This window comes from Heteronotia binoei, chromosome 6, assembly GCF_032191835.1.
Source record: "Heteronotia binoei isolate CCM8104 ecotype False Entrance Well chromosome 6, APGP_CSIRO_Hbin_v1, whole genome shotgun sequence".
NCBI lineage: Eukaryota > Metazoa > Chordata > Lepidosauria > Squamata > Gekkonidae > Heteronotia > Heteronotia binoei.
The window spans coordinates 51,100,663-51,114,867 of record NC_083228.1 but is presented as its reverse complement, the minus strand read 5'-3'; the positions used below and the strand labels follow the sequence as shown (position 1 = coordinate 51,114,867).

At 38.7% G+C, this 14,205-nt stretch overlaps 2 protein-coding genes across 2 annotated transcripts in view; one reads left to right on the top strand and one right to left on the bottom strand.

The window, feature by feature from the left end:
• Positions 1-2,693, top strand: part of EDRF1 (erythroid differentiation regulatory factor 1) — a 39,552-nt gene extending 36,859 nt beyond the window's left edge. The window contains exon 24 of the mRNA XM_060241439.1: positions 1,926-2,693. Within this exon, the coding sequence (XP_060097422.1) occupies positions 1,926-2,097 (172 nt within the window). The 3' untranslated portion in view covers positions 2,098-2,693. The remainder of the gene's footprint in view (positions 1-1,925) is intronic.
• A 2,886-nt stretch (positions 2,694-5,579) lies between these two features.
• Positions 5,580-14,205, bottom strand: part of UROS (uroporphyrinogen III synthase) — a 29,690-nt gene continuing 21,064 nt past the window's right edge. The window contains exons 7-10 of the mRNA XM_060241437.1: positions 13,690-13,773; positions 10,856-10,941; positions 7,715-7,813; positions 5,580-6,578 (exon numbers count right to left, since the gene is read on the bottom strand). Of these exons, the coding sequence (XP_060097420.1) occupies positions 6,453-6,578; positions 7,715-7,813; positions 10,856-10,941; positions 13,690-13,773 (395 nt within the window). The 3' untranslated portion in view covers positions 5,580-6,452. The remainder of the gene's footprint in view (positions 6,579-7,714; positions 7,814-10,855; positions 10,942-13,689; positions 13,774-14,205) is intronic.

Here is a 14,205-nt window from a genome sequence, read left to right as displayed (position 1 = left end):
AAAGGAGCAGCCTTATGGAGATAAGTTTGTTACATTACTTTATCTCATCTTAGATTTAAATAGGGTACTTAGCTAAGAATATATCCTGATAGCCAGTAATATTATATTATGCATCCCCTTAGTAGAACAGGAATGAATAAAGCACAGGACTTAAAATGAACAAAACAGTACACCCGAGTGGAATCTGGCTACAAAAAAACTCTTTTAAAACACAAAATGCCTACTCTTGAATATTCTTATTTAAATTAATTGGAGCATCTTAATTGACAAATTATTTTGAGCAATAAAAAACCTGTCAGTTCCCTTTGCCAAATGTTAATTTAATAGCTGCTTGCTTTCTTGGAATATTTGTGATAAAAAACCACCCTGCCAACTGTTCTGTGTACATCATCGATTTAATGCTTGCTTGGCATGTTTACTTTTGTGAGATGTAATTCCAAGGAGTAATCAGTGGTTGCCCTAGTAGGCTTAGTCTTTCTCATGAAAAAGTTTTCCCATCAAATAATGATTTTTCTAACATCCATTCTTTTCTAGCTTTCATAGAACACAACAAAGCGCTTGTCCATAAATTCCAAAAGTTCTTCGTTTATGTAACAAACCTTCATTTTTTGCATATTCTGCAATAAAGATCAGAGATAGAAAGTTTAAAATTATACTTTAGATTACTTTTTGTGTAACTAAATTAAGAGCCCCATGGCGCAGGGTGGTAAAGCTGCAGTACTGCAGTTGGAGCCCTCTGCTCATGACCTGAGTTCGATCCCAGCGGAAGCTGGTTCAGGTAGCTGGCTCCAGGTTGACTCAGCCTGCCATCCTTCCGAGGTCGGTAAAATGAGTACCCAGCTTGCTGGGGGGAAAGTGTAGATGACTGGGGGAGGCAATGGCAAACCACCCCGTAAAAAGTCTGCCGTGAAAGCAGCGTCACCCCAGAGTCGAAAAAAATTACTGGTGCTTGCGCAGGGGACTACCTTTACCTTTTTTTAACTGTAAATTGCTGCAAAATTGAAATAAATAAAAACACAGGGTTAGTATAAGTTTTAAGACCTAATTAGACACGCTTTCCTTCATTGGAGTAAGACTCCTCACTTAGGAGAAGCGAGACTATTCTACATACTTGAATCCCTCTGGCAAATTACTTTTGTGACAGATGCAACTTGCATTGGTTTCAGCAGGGATCCTAATCTTATTGAGCCTGTGGGCACTTTTAAAATTTTGAGAACAGGGAATGAAGACTGCCACAAAATGGCTGCCACGATTCTGTGAACTGAGCCATTCGCAGGAGGGCATGGTATAAATCAACGGAAATAAATTTAGGCAGATCATGAGGACAGGAAGGGTTGTATTAGTGCTTGGTTCTTGAGACCCTTTCTTACACACCCAGAGAAATGCTGTTCACCACTTTGGGGTCAGGCAGCAATTTTTCTCCAGGCCAGATTAGCCAAGGATCCTGGGGCTTTTTTTTGCCATCTTCTGTGTATGGAGCAGGTGTTACTAGCAGGGTGGTGGTGGTGGGGAGTTTTTCTGCGTTTCCTGCATTGTGCAGGAGACTGGATGATGCAGGGGGTCCCTGTTAACTCTGATTCTATGGGAGGCTGGAGTAAATATGAAAAATGAATTCTGTGGGATACTGGACCAATCACAAAATGTTGAGAAGTCGCAAGACAGGCCACCTCCTACTATGAAGTCAGTTATTTTTGGGTTCCCTTGCAATGGGAGCTGAGTTATGGTTCTGTTGCAATTTAAAAGATTGGAATTCAGCTCCATTTTCCTTTTATCTCCATTTCTTAAACTCCTTTTCTTCAGGTGGGAATTGGTAGAGGCATGCTATTGTACTTGAGTGACAAGAGGTGGTGTCAGATGTCTGGAGTAATTTGCAGAAGCTGTGTGCTTTTTTGGACAATCAGCTTATCTTTTTTTTTCTCCCTCAGAGGTAACATTGAAGAGGAAGACATTCTTAAGACCAATAAGTATGTTTATTCACTTCTCCTAAGATCAGTGGCTAACAAAAACCTGACTCTGCTTGAAAGAATAGAAGTTATTTTAAACTTACTGGAACAGTTAACTCAGGGAAGCGAAGGTAAAAATCTGGGCATTCAGTGACCTAAATGAACACTGGTACATCACAGTTGAATCAGTGCTTTGCTCCAGGAGGGATTCATAATTCTGTTCCATAAGCTGTTTTGTTTTTTAATTTATGTTGCATATTTAAATGAAGGCACAGCTGGAAAAAAGTTTACCACTGTATGAGTCTTTTATGATTTGGTGTATTTGTTTCATACTGTGTTTTTATATTTAAAGTGTTAAACATTGAATATAGATGTACAAATGTACAGTTTTGTTTTTACCTAAACTATAGTGGATTTGGTAATGTTGCACAGGGGTGGTTTTGTTAATGCTCATCTGTTAAGACTCAATTTTGCTGTTTTTGTAAACATTTTGGTATGCAAAACCTCCATGGAAGATATCTACCAGTAATATTAATTAAAACAAACAATTATATTTATATATGCAAACAATTGTAGCACCTACTATATTCCTCCAAAATGTGCCTTTTCACTTCATTGTAATACTTAATTCAGACATTATCCTAGAACATAAAATGGTCTCCTTTCTATCTTACCACTACCTTTTCCAGAAATGAAAATGTGAATAAAGTTGTATTTTGAAGAAATTTATTAAATATATAATTATTATTATTTTGTTAGTGGTGTGTCATGTTCTTGCTTCAAAACCGAAGTGTACTAATACATTTGATATAAGCCAGTAATACTTTCCACCAAACATTTGTTGAAAATGACTGTGCCTATTTTCTCTCTCTCTCCTCTGTGCAACTAATATACCCATAGTGTATTTTGGTAGGCATCTTTCATGAAACTAAATTTATAGCAATATGATGTCTGTTCATGGTCCAACAGGGCCTGATAATCAATGCATGACTTCAGGCTTACAACCGGCAGTTCTCAAATCATGTTTGGTTGCATGCCAACTTACTGAATAAAGTACAACATTGTACATGGCTGAATCTTATACAGTAACTGCTGTGGGTATTGTTGTTGTATCATTATTGGATAAGCAACTACACTTGTAATTTATAAAGTCTTCCACTGTGATCTAGTCATAACTCTAACAGATAGTAATATCACCACTCATATATATTAGGCTTCTTGTATCCCTGTTTTTATTGCTGTCCTTCTGCTTGGTACATGGCAGACAAAACAGGAATATATCAATTGCATACAAGCATGCAACAACTACTGTGGAAAGGTTTGTGTCATGGCTGTTTTTCTAAAGAGAGGAAGACCCTGAAAGTTCATTTGCTTATAGTTTAAGGACCAAGTGAACATTATAGCATAACCAGTAATAGTGAGTTTCCATCAATGGGTGTGTTGGTGACTACTAACTTTTGCCCTTTACAGGTAGATGGGAAAGATTCATTTCCTGTGTAAACTGTTTCTTCCATTACCTATATATTGTCCCCCTGCTCAGTTTAACCGATGAGAGCAGAGTTGTAATGTTGTAAGTCTATGCAGCATATGTGCTAACAATATTAAGATTCCCTTTGTTCTCATTAAAATACCTAACATTATGTATGACTTTAGTAAGGGAAATAACTGGTATTTTGTAATTTAGATTTTGAAAACTATACATTAGCTCTTCTGTAAGCTGTCTGCCTGGCCAGAGACCTTAGTCCATGGGAAAACTTACATTAATGACTGATAAAAATTCTTTAAAAGAATTTAGTGAACAGACGGGTTGGCATCTGTTCCTCTCCTTCCAGTTGTAGAATCAAGACTGCAGCTTACTGTCCTGGGGCTTCCATCTGAAGACAATGTAAGGCTTTGATTTTTTTTTAAATCCTTTGGTCAGCAAACACACTTGTAACCACTGAGCTACAGGGATTGACTTCACTCTACAAGATCTAACTCCAGCAGTGTGGATCTTACAGTTATGCTGACCAGTAACTGCAAAACAGCTGAATTGCTTAAGTGCCTATAAACCCTGTCCCTCACATTTTATAAGGAGCAATTCTCTTCCTCTAGCTTCACACTTAATGCACTTTGGCGTCAGAGAGAAATTACACAGCAGGAACTGTCAGTACCCAAGCCAGAGCACTAAATAACCAGTGTAATGTACCTTTTCTTTTGCTCTGTACTGAGACAGTCAGACATTCTGCCTCCTGTCTGAGCAAATTAGGAGGTGATACTGATACATTGGCTAGATGCTATTCTTTGGCCACATGCTATGTAGTAAGATGGAACTGATGTAATTTGTCTTGTTCTTACTAAGAAATTCTCTTAATTCTATTTTAATATGCAATATAATTTTGGCTCTACATTATAGGCAATAGCTCAACAAGATAAAAATTAACTGTGCTAGTCAATAAGGTAGAATAACTAGTATTGTCTCCTGTTGAAAAAGTTCTCAGTCTAAAGGGATTTTCAAAACTCCTATAGCAACTCTCCTGCCTTTCCTATAATTGTAACTTCACTGCTCCTAAACTGAAACACATAATGCACCCAATGATTCTGACAGAAGGGATGCCTTTCCCCATCTGGTAGGAAGTTCCCAGAGTTGTGGTAACAACCCAAAAGGTGCTCTTGGATGACTGTACCTAGAGCAGGGGCTCCCTGGTGAATGTTAATGAGGAAGCTGACCCTGGACAATTTAGGGTTTTAAGCTTGTGTATAAAGTACCATCAAGCTGCTGCCAATTTATGGTGACCCCATGGGGTTTTCAAGGCAAGAGATCGTTTGCCACTACCTTCTACATGGCAACCCTGGAATTCCTTGCTGGTCTCCTATCAAATACTAACCAGGGCTGACCCTCTTTAGCATCCAAAATCTGAGATCAGGCTAGCCAGGTCAGGGTTTTAAAGCTTAAAGCTCTAGCCAATAGCTTTAGGACCAGTGAAATTTTGCTTCATCCTGCCTACATCTGTCAAAAAACAGTATTTGAGGCCCAGTGAAATTCCCTGACAGCCTTCAAGGCAAGCACTACCAAGAATGTACAGTCTAATCTGGAAGAAAATCAAGACATGGGGACAATCTGGTCTTTGTTTCAGTAGTAGCTGGAACTGGCAAATGTGCAGAAGGTGATAATTAGCAGTCCTGGTCACAATAACTGCCTTGAGCTTCCAGAAGTGATCCAAGCAGAGTCTTTCAGAGAATGTCAGATGTCCAATTAGAATAAGCTTTCCCCCATCAAACATCCACCTTGTCTGGATTAAACGCTTTAATTTATTTATCCACTCTGTTACAGGTTTTATCTACTGATTTAGCTGAAATTTCTGTAAGGGCTAAATCCATCACCACTTTATTCTTGTTTCAGTCCAGACTGAATTTGCATGTACTAATTCAGTGGTAATAAAGAGTCCAGCAAGAGCCAAGGTTACCAAGAAGTCCCTGCTGGTGGTACTAGGCAGTATAATCATATCAGTTATTTTCTCTACAATCTGTTATTTAACTACTCTTTCCAAGGTACAGACAAAACTACATTATGAATATGGTCTCAATAAAATAGTTATATAATCTGAGTTTTCTGACCCAGGAAGGTGTAAACATATAAAATTGAAGCCAGAGCATAATATTTTGGTTTTGTTTATTGGGTTATTGAATCTTTGATGGAGAAAATACAAATAAATCCAGTGGCACTTTTAATAGTCAAATCAGCAAGTAGTTTTCAGCATCATGGCAGCTTTCTGCTACTTCTTAATAGCAGTACCTGCTGAAATGGTAAAAGTGTATGTATGACGTATGCATGTGAACAATGCAAAAATTTTCCTCAAAGAGCCAGGTAAGAATACCTAAAGATTAGATATGTGATTTTAAAAAAAATCTGTAATTTTGAAATTTAGCAACCCACAAATGAATGAAAATATCAGCTGGATTATAGAACATTGCTCATATTAAATACAAAATTTAATTAGACAACATAATTACCTTTATCTCTAAAACCTAATCAGGCTAAAACCTACTTTTATCTCTAAAACCTACTTTCACATTTCTCAGGCTATAGCATACATAAGATGCTGCTAACTGGGCTGGATGGTTTTAACAACTTTAATTGTAACCTGTATCACCATTGTTTCAACAATATAAAGCTAAATCTGAATACAGTTTACATTTAAAAAGAGTTCTACATTCCACACTAACAAGCCATGTATTTCATTTTAGAGATCTCATTCCTACTAAACATTGTGGGCTTGGACCTCACCTGGAACTTCTGCATGCATAAGGGTAGTGGTGATGGGGGGGCATGTGATTTTCCTCCCCCCAAAAGACAGTCCAAAACACTTCCTGAAATGCTGCTTTCATGACATGGTGACCCCGAAGAATACCTTTTAGGAGAAATCAGAGGATGGGGTAATTGGTGAAAATCACCCCTACCCCTGTAGAAATTCTAGGTAGGATCCAAGCCATGGCCTTAAAATAGGTCTGCTTAAGTAAACAGCAGTTCTACAAGTGAAGACTTTTTTTAATACCAGCAGTGAGATCTTGTGGAGTAGGGTTGATGGCCATGCAGCTCACAACAATTCCTTCAGTGGCCATAGCTTCAGCTGTTGTTGGACCTATGGCAGCAAACTGAAATGATAGCCTCATTATTCAGTATAGATACATAAATTAGCAAATACTGCTTTACTAATATTGCTATATTAATCTTCCGCCTGATAAAATTCTTCCTTGCAAAAGATCAATTTTACGATCTATTCAGAAATGTTAGAATGAATATTCCAAGGTTAGAATGAATATTCCAATGTATTTTAAATAACTATTTGTAATTAATGTCAAATTATTATGTTTTATGAATCATGGGACTCCCATGTCTGTTATACTGTCCAATAAGAATCATGGGATTCCCGTGCCTGTTAGCCGCCCTGAGCCCGCCTGGCGGGGAGGGCGGGATATAAAAATAAAATATTATTATTATTATTATTATTTCATGCCACTGACAGCCAAAATGGAAAAGACACGTTAAGTAAAGTTTACATAACTGCTGCTAAATTCAACCTGGACAGCTGAAAATTCTTTGTACCTCATGAAACATGCTTCTCAAGTGCTGTTGATAAAGAGTTCAGATTCTACCAACAGTAATGCCAACAACAAGAGAGTATCAGCCTATAAGTGGCTTCTGATACTAGGAAACAAAAAAGGCAATTTAATTGTTTTCTTTGCTATTTATATTACCTGCAGATTAAATGTTTTTTTCTTATTAGTTAAATAGCCATCGTGTGATAATCTAGGAGTAGAACTGCAAAAATGCAAAATGGATAAGCTAAGCCCTACCACAAAAGTAGCAACGTTCTCCATTCGTAGCTATTTTCAATTCATACAAACTCTGTGGAACTCAAACAGTGGTGTTATGAACCTTACAAACTATTAAAGAGGACTGATTAATATGCGGAGGACAGCTTCAGGTGTAATCAACATAGCATCATTTATGTGATTAATATCATGCTACAAGCTGAAATACCCACAGATGCATATGAATCAGGCACACTGAGTTAAGAAGACCCCTATGAAAAATAAAGTAAAGAGAAACTATTTCAAATATCTTTCTGCAGAGGGTCCTAAGGTAATTAATAGTTGCTATCTGCACTACATCCCAGTTAAATGAAGACAAAAAGCTAATGATGCAAAGATGGCCAGGAAGTCAAACGTGAATCACTCTTCTGTGAACAATTTTGTTTTATTTCCAATAGCTACTAAAAGACTTTTACCTTAATATGGGGCATGAGATCACCAGATAATTTCTGAATCTGCTTCAGACAATATTTGACACCAGATGGACTGAAGAATGTAACACTTGCAGGGACACCCTAAGTAAAAATATAAAGATGACAAAACATCTACTAAAGTACAGAATTACTATTTGGATGAGTCTTACCAACTATTCTGCCAGAGGTTTCTTCGATTTTCCCCAGACTTCTGCATTCCTAAAGAGACACACTGCTTTCCAGTTTAAAAGTTAGCCTGGCTTTTAAGCTGTGCAAGTGGCCACAAGAAATTTAGCTGACAGCATGTTTCTCTTCCAAAGGTTCCATTATTTCACAACATTGTTGCATTTCTTCCTTAAGAATGTGTTACAGAAATATGATTTTTAGTTACACCGAGAAAAAGCAACTGCCCTGATCTAAAGAGCCCAGGCTAGCCTGCTCTCATTGGATCTTGGAAGCTGAGCAGGGTCAGTGCTGGCTGGCGTCTGGGAGACCTCCAAGGAATACCAGGGTCTTGATGCAGGGGCAGACAACAGTGAACCACCTCAGAATGTCTCTTGCCTTGAAAACCCTACAGGGTCACCATAAATCAGCTGTGTCTTCATGGCACTTTCCACCACCACTAGAAAAGATCTGGCTAATCTCAAGTAACATTCGAATGGAACGAGAAATTAAACAAGCGTCATGAAGATTACAGAACTGTACCATCAGAATATACAGCCAGGTACAGCTTCTGTCCAACAAGGCTTCTGATTGGCTGTGCAGATTTTTACAAGTATTGCTTTGGCAGCAGCTGCCACCACAGCATAAGGATCTTCACAGTGTGACTAAGGTAAGCTGCAGAAGACATATTGTGCCTGGTTCTGCCTCCTGCAGCAGCCATTTTGTTACTGTGCCTGCTACACTGTGCCAGAATTCCAAAGGAGCCCACAGACTTGAAACAGCTGAGAATCTCTGGCCAACACAAATGACAAGACAAATGGTGACATGTAAAGTCTTACAGTGCTATGGTAATTTGATTAAACATCCTCTCTAAACAAAAAAAATGAGTACAGAAGTAAGCTCTGAGTTACCAAATTTAATATATCTAACTGTAATAGGAAATTAGGCAGTTTACATTAAAAAAAGCTATCTCCTACCCTTCTAATAAGCTCACAGTGGCCAACAACAAAGCTTAATGCTATAGACATAACTCATTAAAATAATTTACTCTAGAATCCCAAAAAAACCCTAAACTGAACATAATAGAAATCTAAAAATCATCTATATCAGGAAATCCAGCAGTTGAGGAATCTATCCGTCTCAAGAAAAATCCTGTTGAGCCCTGACCCAGATAGCCTCGGCAAGCCCGATCTTGTCAGATCTCAGAAGCTAAGCAGGGTTGACTCTGGCAAATACCTGGATAGGATACCAGAAGTTGGGAGCAGGCTTTATTCTGCCACCTCCCTGAATATCCTCCAGATCACCAGAGGTCACCATGACTTCCAGGTGCACACACCTGCATTCACATATAAAAATACCAAAGGAAAAGAAAAATCCCTTGAAATAACTAAGGCTTTCATGCTTTCCTAAAAGCTAGTATTTTTGAAGTGATATTACTGTAAGGATGTAGTTACCACACAGATCTAGCATGCATTACTGGGCATCTTCTGCCAAGGGGATGTTTAGAAAGCTGTTGGTTGATAGTCAGAAGAAGCCTGCACTTACATCAAAATCCTATGCCATCCACATGTCCTGAAGGAGTCTGCCATACAGTTTGAGAACCACTGTTCTGAGTTAAGTTTATAACTGGTGCTGATTAAACAACATGCAGGCTCCTATCATAATAGTCTGGGAACTGAGATGATATAGCTGGGACTAGCTCAACACAGCCATTCAAAGTATGGAATAAAAGCAACAAGAACTGAGATCAATATTCAATCTAACAAAGTGCAAAGAAGTGCCATGATAAGACCGGCAAGAAACACTACTAAAGAGTGTAGGATGTCATAGCCTGATTCATCTGTTTCCTGAATAGATGCTCTTGTGCTGAAGAATGATAATTTGATGGGTGAACATCAGCAGATCTGCATGTGTTTTCCTGAATTCAGTCTAAAATACTACCATTACATGTATAAGGTTTAGTAGGAAGGCAATAGTGTCACAGGATAGCTAGGGGTGTACAAAAAAGGGGTATTTTTTGGATTTGGGTATATTGAACCTGAAAAATATTGGTATTCCCTGATGTTCCGGAATCCTGGTATGGTATTTGGATTCAGAAAATATATGGGATTCCCAATTTTTTTTTTTTTGTCCAATGGACCCGAGAAGAAAACAAAAGGATCAGTTGGGGTGGCAGGAGGAGAGCTCTAGAGGTCTAAACCAGGCTGCCCAACAGAGCTTGCCCAGGAACTGATCCTGCGGAGTGAGTTCTCCCTGCAGGCCTTGCTGGGCAGCCCAGCTTAAACCGGACTGCCCAACAGAGCTGCCCCCCATCCTCCATTGTTTCTAATGGAAAGGCACAGAGGGGTGGGGAAGACCTTTTGCAAGCTCTGAGTGAATTCTGAAGTGGCAAGTTCACCTGGAGCATGTTTAAAGGAACTACTATCCCTTTAATTGTCCTTTACCTTCAGCTATCCAGCAGTCCTGGCTAGCTGAAGGTATTTTTTTGGTCAGCCATTTTTGGACAGCCAAATAAATACTGGGCTGTATATCCAGCTGAAAATAAAATCCAGAGTATACCAATCAGGTATTTCTTGGATTTTTTCCCACTTGATATAGGCCAAATGCATACCCCCTAGCTACAATCCTAAACCTCCAGTACTTCCATTTATTTTACTAAGACTGTTGTAGGTGCTAGATTGCTGCCATAGTACCTGAATACCTGAAGTCAAGAATGCAGGTAATGGCGCAATGCACAGAGTTATTTTGTAATATAAAACTATCAGTTGCATGCTTTGTAGTAACTGACATATCTTGATACCAGTCCCATTTTTATCAAATGTATTAATATCTGAGATGACTCAAACCAAGAGGCCTCAGTTGCTGGAAAGGTGAGTTCTTAAGAAGACTGTTGGCCTGACTCCTGCACAACACTGAACTACACAGACAGCAAACAGAAAATAGTACATTTCTCATACTAAATGACCTCAGATGGTGAAATACCTCTTGCGAGAAGTAATTCTTTAAGGATTCATTAAGATTAGGATGTTGACTAGTTTGATAAACAGTAAGGCTTTCCAATGCAATATCTGTAATAAAAAACAGTGATGGCAGAGGGTTTTATTAGAATTTCAATCAATTAAATACATTAATATGGGTATATTTAAACTGAATCTATACTGAGCTTTTATACAAAAGTTCAAATTTATATAGTAAAGCAATCTCTGACCATAAGAACGTAAGAGAAGTCACATTGGATCAGGCCAATAGCCCATCCAGTCCAACATTCTGTGTCACACACTGGCAAAAAAACAACCCAGGTGCCATCATAAGGTCCATCTGTGGGCCAGGACACAAGAAGCCCTCACACTGTTGCCAAGAATATAGAGCATCACTGCCCCAGACAGAGGTTCATCAATACCCTGTGGCTAATAGCCACTGATGAACTTTTGCTCCATATGTTTATCCAACCCCCTCTTGAAGCTGTCCATGTTTGTAGCTGCCACCACCTCCTGCGGCAATGAATTCCATGTGTTAATCACCTTTTGGGTGAAGTATTTCCTTTTATCTGTTCTAACCCAACTGCTTAGCAATTTCATTGAGCGCCCACAAGTTCTTATGTTGTGTGAAAGGGAGAAAAGTACTTCTTTCTCTACCTTCTCTATTCCATGCATGATCTTGCAAACCTCTATCATGTCATCCCTTAGTTGTGTTTCTCCAGGCTAAAGAGCCCCAAGCATTTTAACCCTTCTTCATAGGGAAAGTGTTTCAACCCTTTAATCATTTTAGTTGCCCTTTTCTGCACCTCTTTCAATGCTATATCTTTTTTGAGGTGTGGTGACCAGAATTGTACACAGCACTTCAAATGAGGCAGCACCATCGATTTATACATGGGCATTATGATACTGGCTGATTTTTTTTCATTTCCCTTCCTAATGATTTTCAGCATAGCATTGGCCTTTTTTATTGCAGTCACACACTGTCTCGACATTTTCAGTGACTTATCAACCATGACCCCAAAATATCTCTCGGTCAATCTCTGCCAGTTCACACCCCATCATTCGGGGACAAATAGTTCTTTGATCTGGAAAGGCGAGGGGCTGTGGCTCACTAGCAGAGAATCTGCTTGGCATGCAGTAGGTCCCAGGTTCAATCCCTGGCGTCCCCAGTTAAAAGGATATGGTAGGAGATCAAGTGAAAGATCTTAGCCTGAGAACCGCTGTCTGTCTGAGTAGACTTTGATTACCCAATTCAGTATACATGAAATGGCCTTAGAATGCTTCATATCATAAACATCATTATATAGGCAAGTGTGAAAATGAGCTTTGGAGTTCATGCTCAGTAGATGAGATTGCTGAACATGTACAGTGCAATTATCTGAAGCACAGTACAGTATTTTTTAAAAGATAAAACTTTATGAACTTGGCATTTTTTTCCTTAAAGGAAGGCAGAAAGAAATGGGACAGAATTAGAGTGGGTATTTTGAGTACTACAGATTGAGTAGAAATGCAGCTGTGGTATGTTATGTTACATCCCCATCTTGAAGAAATATGTCATGTCAACAGTAGCAGGTGGCATACACTGGCTTCATTCCAACTTATTTCAAAGCCAGCAGTAGGACAACTCTCTCTTGTGCTTTATTTGTACTTCTGTTCTAACACTTTCACTTCACTTTCTTCAGCATACAAGATCGTTAAGTATGTGCCCGAGTTCTATTTCAGTAGAAGCCAAAATATACTAGGATACCATTCTCTGGTATATATTGGATGGGCCCTGCTATCAAAACCAGAAAAAGAACAGTTCCTAGTATAGGTGACACTGATACATCATGCAGTCTTGATACTACATTTCAGGTCATCAAATCCCACTGTAGTTATAACTAGAACATCTTGTGCTGCCCAGCTGCAATGGCCTGGATGATGTGCCCTGGCTCGTTTTGTTGAGGTCACTGGTTTAGATCTATCAAGAAACCCTGCCAAAAGTATCAAGAAACCCTGCCAAAACCATATTCACTCCTGAGAGGGAATACTAAGCTGCCTCTTTCCTCTGTTGAATGTATGAAACTGCCATATAATAGGTTGATCCATCAAGCTTAGAATATTCTGACTCACTAGGATTCCAGACAAAGATTGTTTTCTCCTAGCATCTGCTCTCTGAGATCCTTCAACTGGAGAGTCCAGGGATTCCACCTGGTATCTTTTGAATACAAAGAATATACTATTCCACTGAGCTAGAGTCCCAGTCTGGAGCCCTTCCCCTAAAAGCTCAGAGCAGAATCTAAATAAGATCTGAGACTGAGTCCTCACTGCACTCAGCACATTATAAAACCTTGACTCCACTTTTTGTTATAATTTTGAAAGCTTTGTTTATAATGCAAATTTTCTACATACATTTCAAATGCAAATGACTCACAATACAAAACTCAGTGGTTAATATTTGATGCTACTTGTTTGCAGAGGTTTTTTTCACAGAAAAAGCCCAGCAGGAATTCGTTTGCATATTAGGCCACACCTCCTGATGCCAAGCCATTCCTGTGTGTCCCTGCTCAAAAAAAGGCCTACTTTATCACTAGCTTTGTGATTTTATCATTTTAAGATCATTTGATATCTCTACTGTGGTATTATTCACTATTAGAGCTGCTGTTATGGTTTTTAGGTCTCCCCACCCCCCTGTGCTATTTCTAGTTGTATCTGCTTATTGCCATTTTACTAAAACATTTTACTAAAACAAACTTTCAGTACCTTAAAACAAGTATGTAAAACCCATCATCGGTCTGGCAAAAGGGAGTCTCCCACTAAACTCAAATATTTATTTAATGCTTTAAAAAAACATCAAACCTTTTTCTCTAAGTACTTTTGGAAGAGTTTCCCTCTTGAGATTCCCACAAGGGAAAAGCAGAGGCAATGAACTGGATGACTCCCCTGTTCAAAAAATAAAAATGGATGTTATTCATGATAACATTTAAATACAGACCACAAATTAATTATTTTAAATGGTTACACACTGAATATACAGTGTAAAATACAGCACGTTTCAATGCCCATCGGAAATTTATACAAAGCAGAGGCTCTTTAGAATGCAAATTAAAAAGAGGTCTGAATGCCAAGACATGGATATTTTGGCTAAAAAGTTCTGGCAAAAAGATAAACGACTTTGCTACACTCTGCTTCTCTTGCTATACTGACCACGGTGCTTCCAATCATCTAAATAAGTTCTCTCTCTCCTTTAATCACTTGGCATTCCTCAGACACACATGTATTTCACTATCCAAGAACTTATTATAGAATAGATTTGCAGTCTCACATTCCACTGAGACTCACAATGGAATCCTAAGCAGAGTTGCCCCCAAGTCC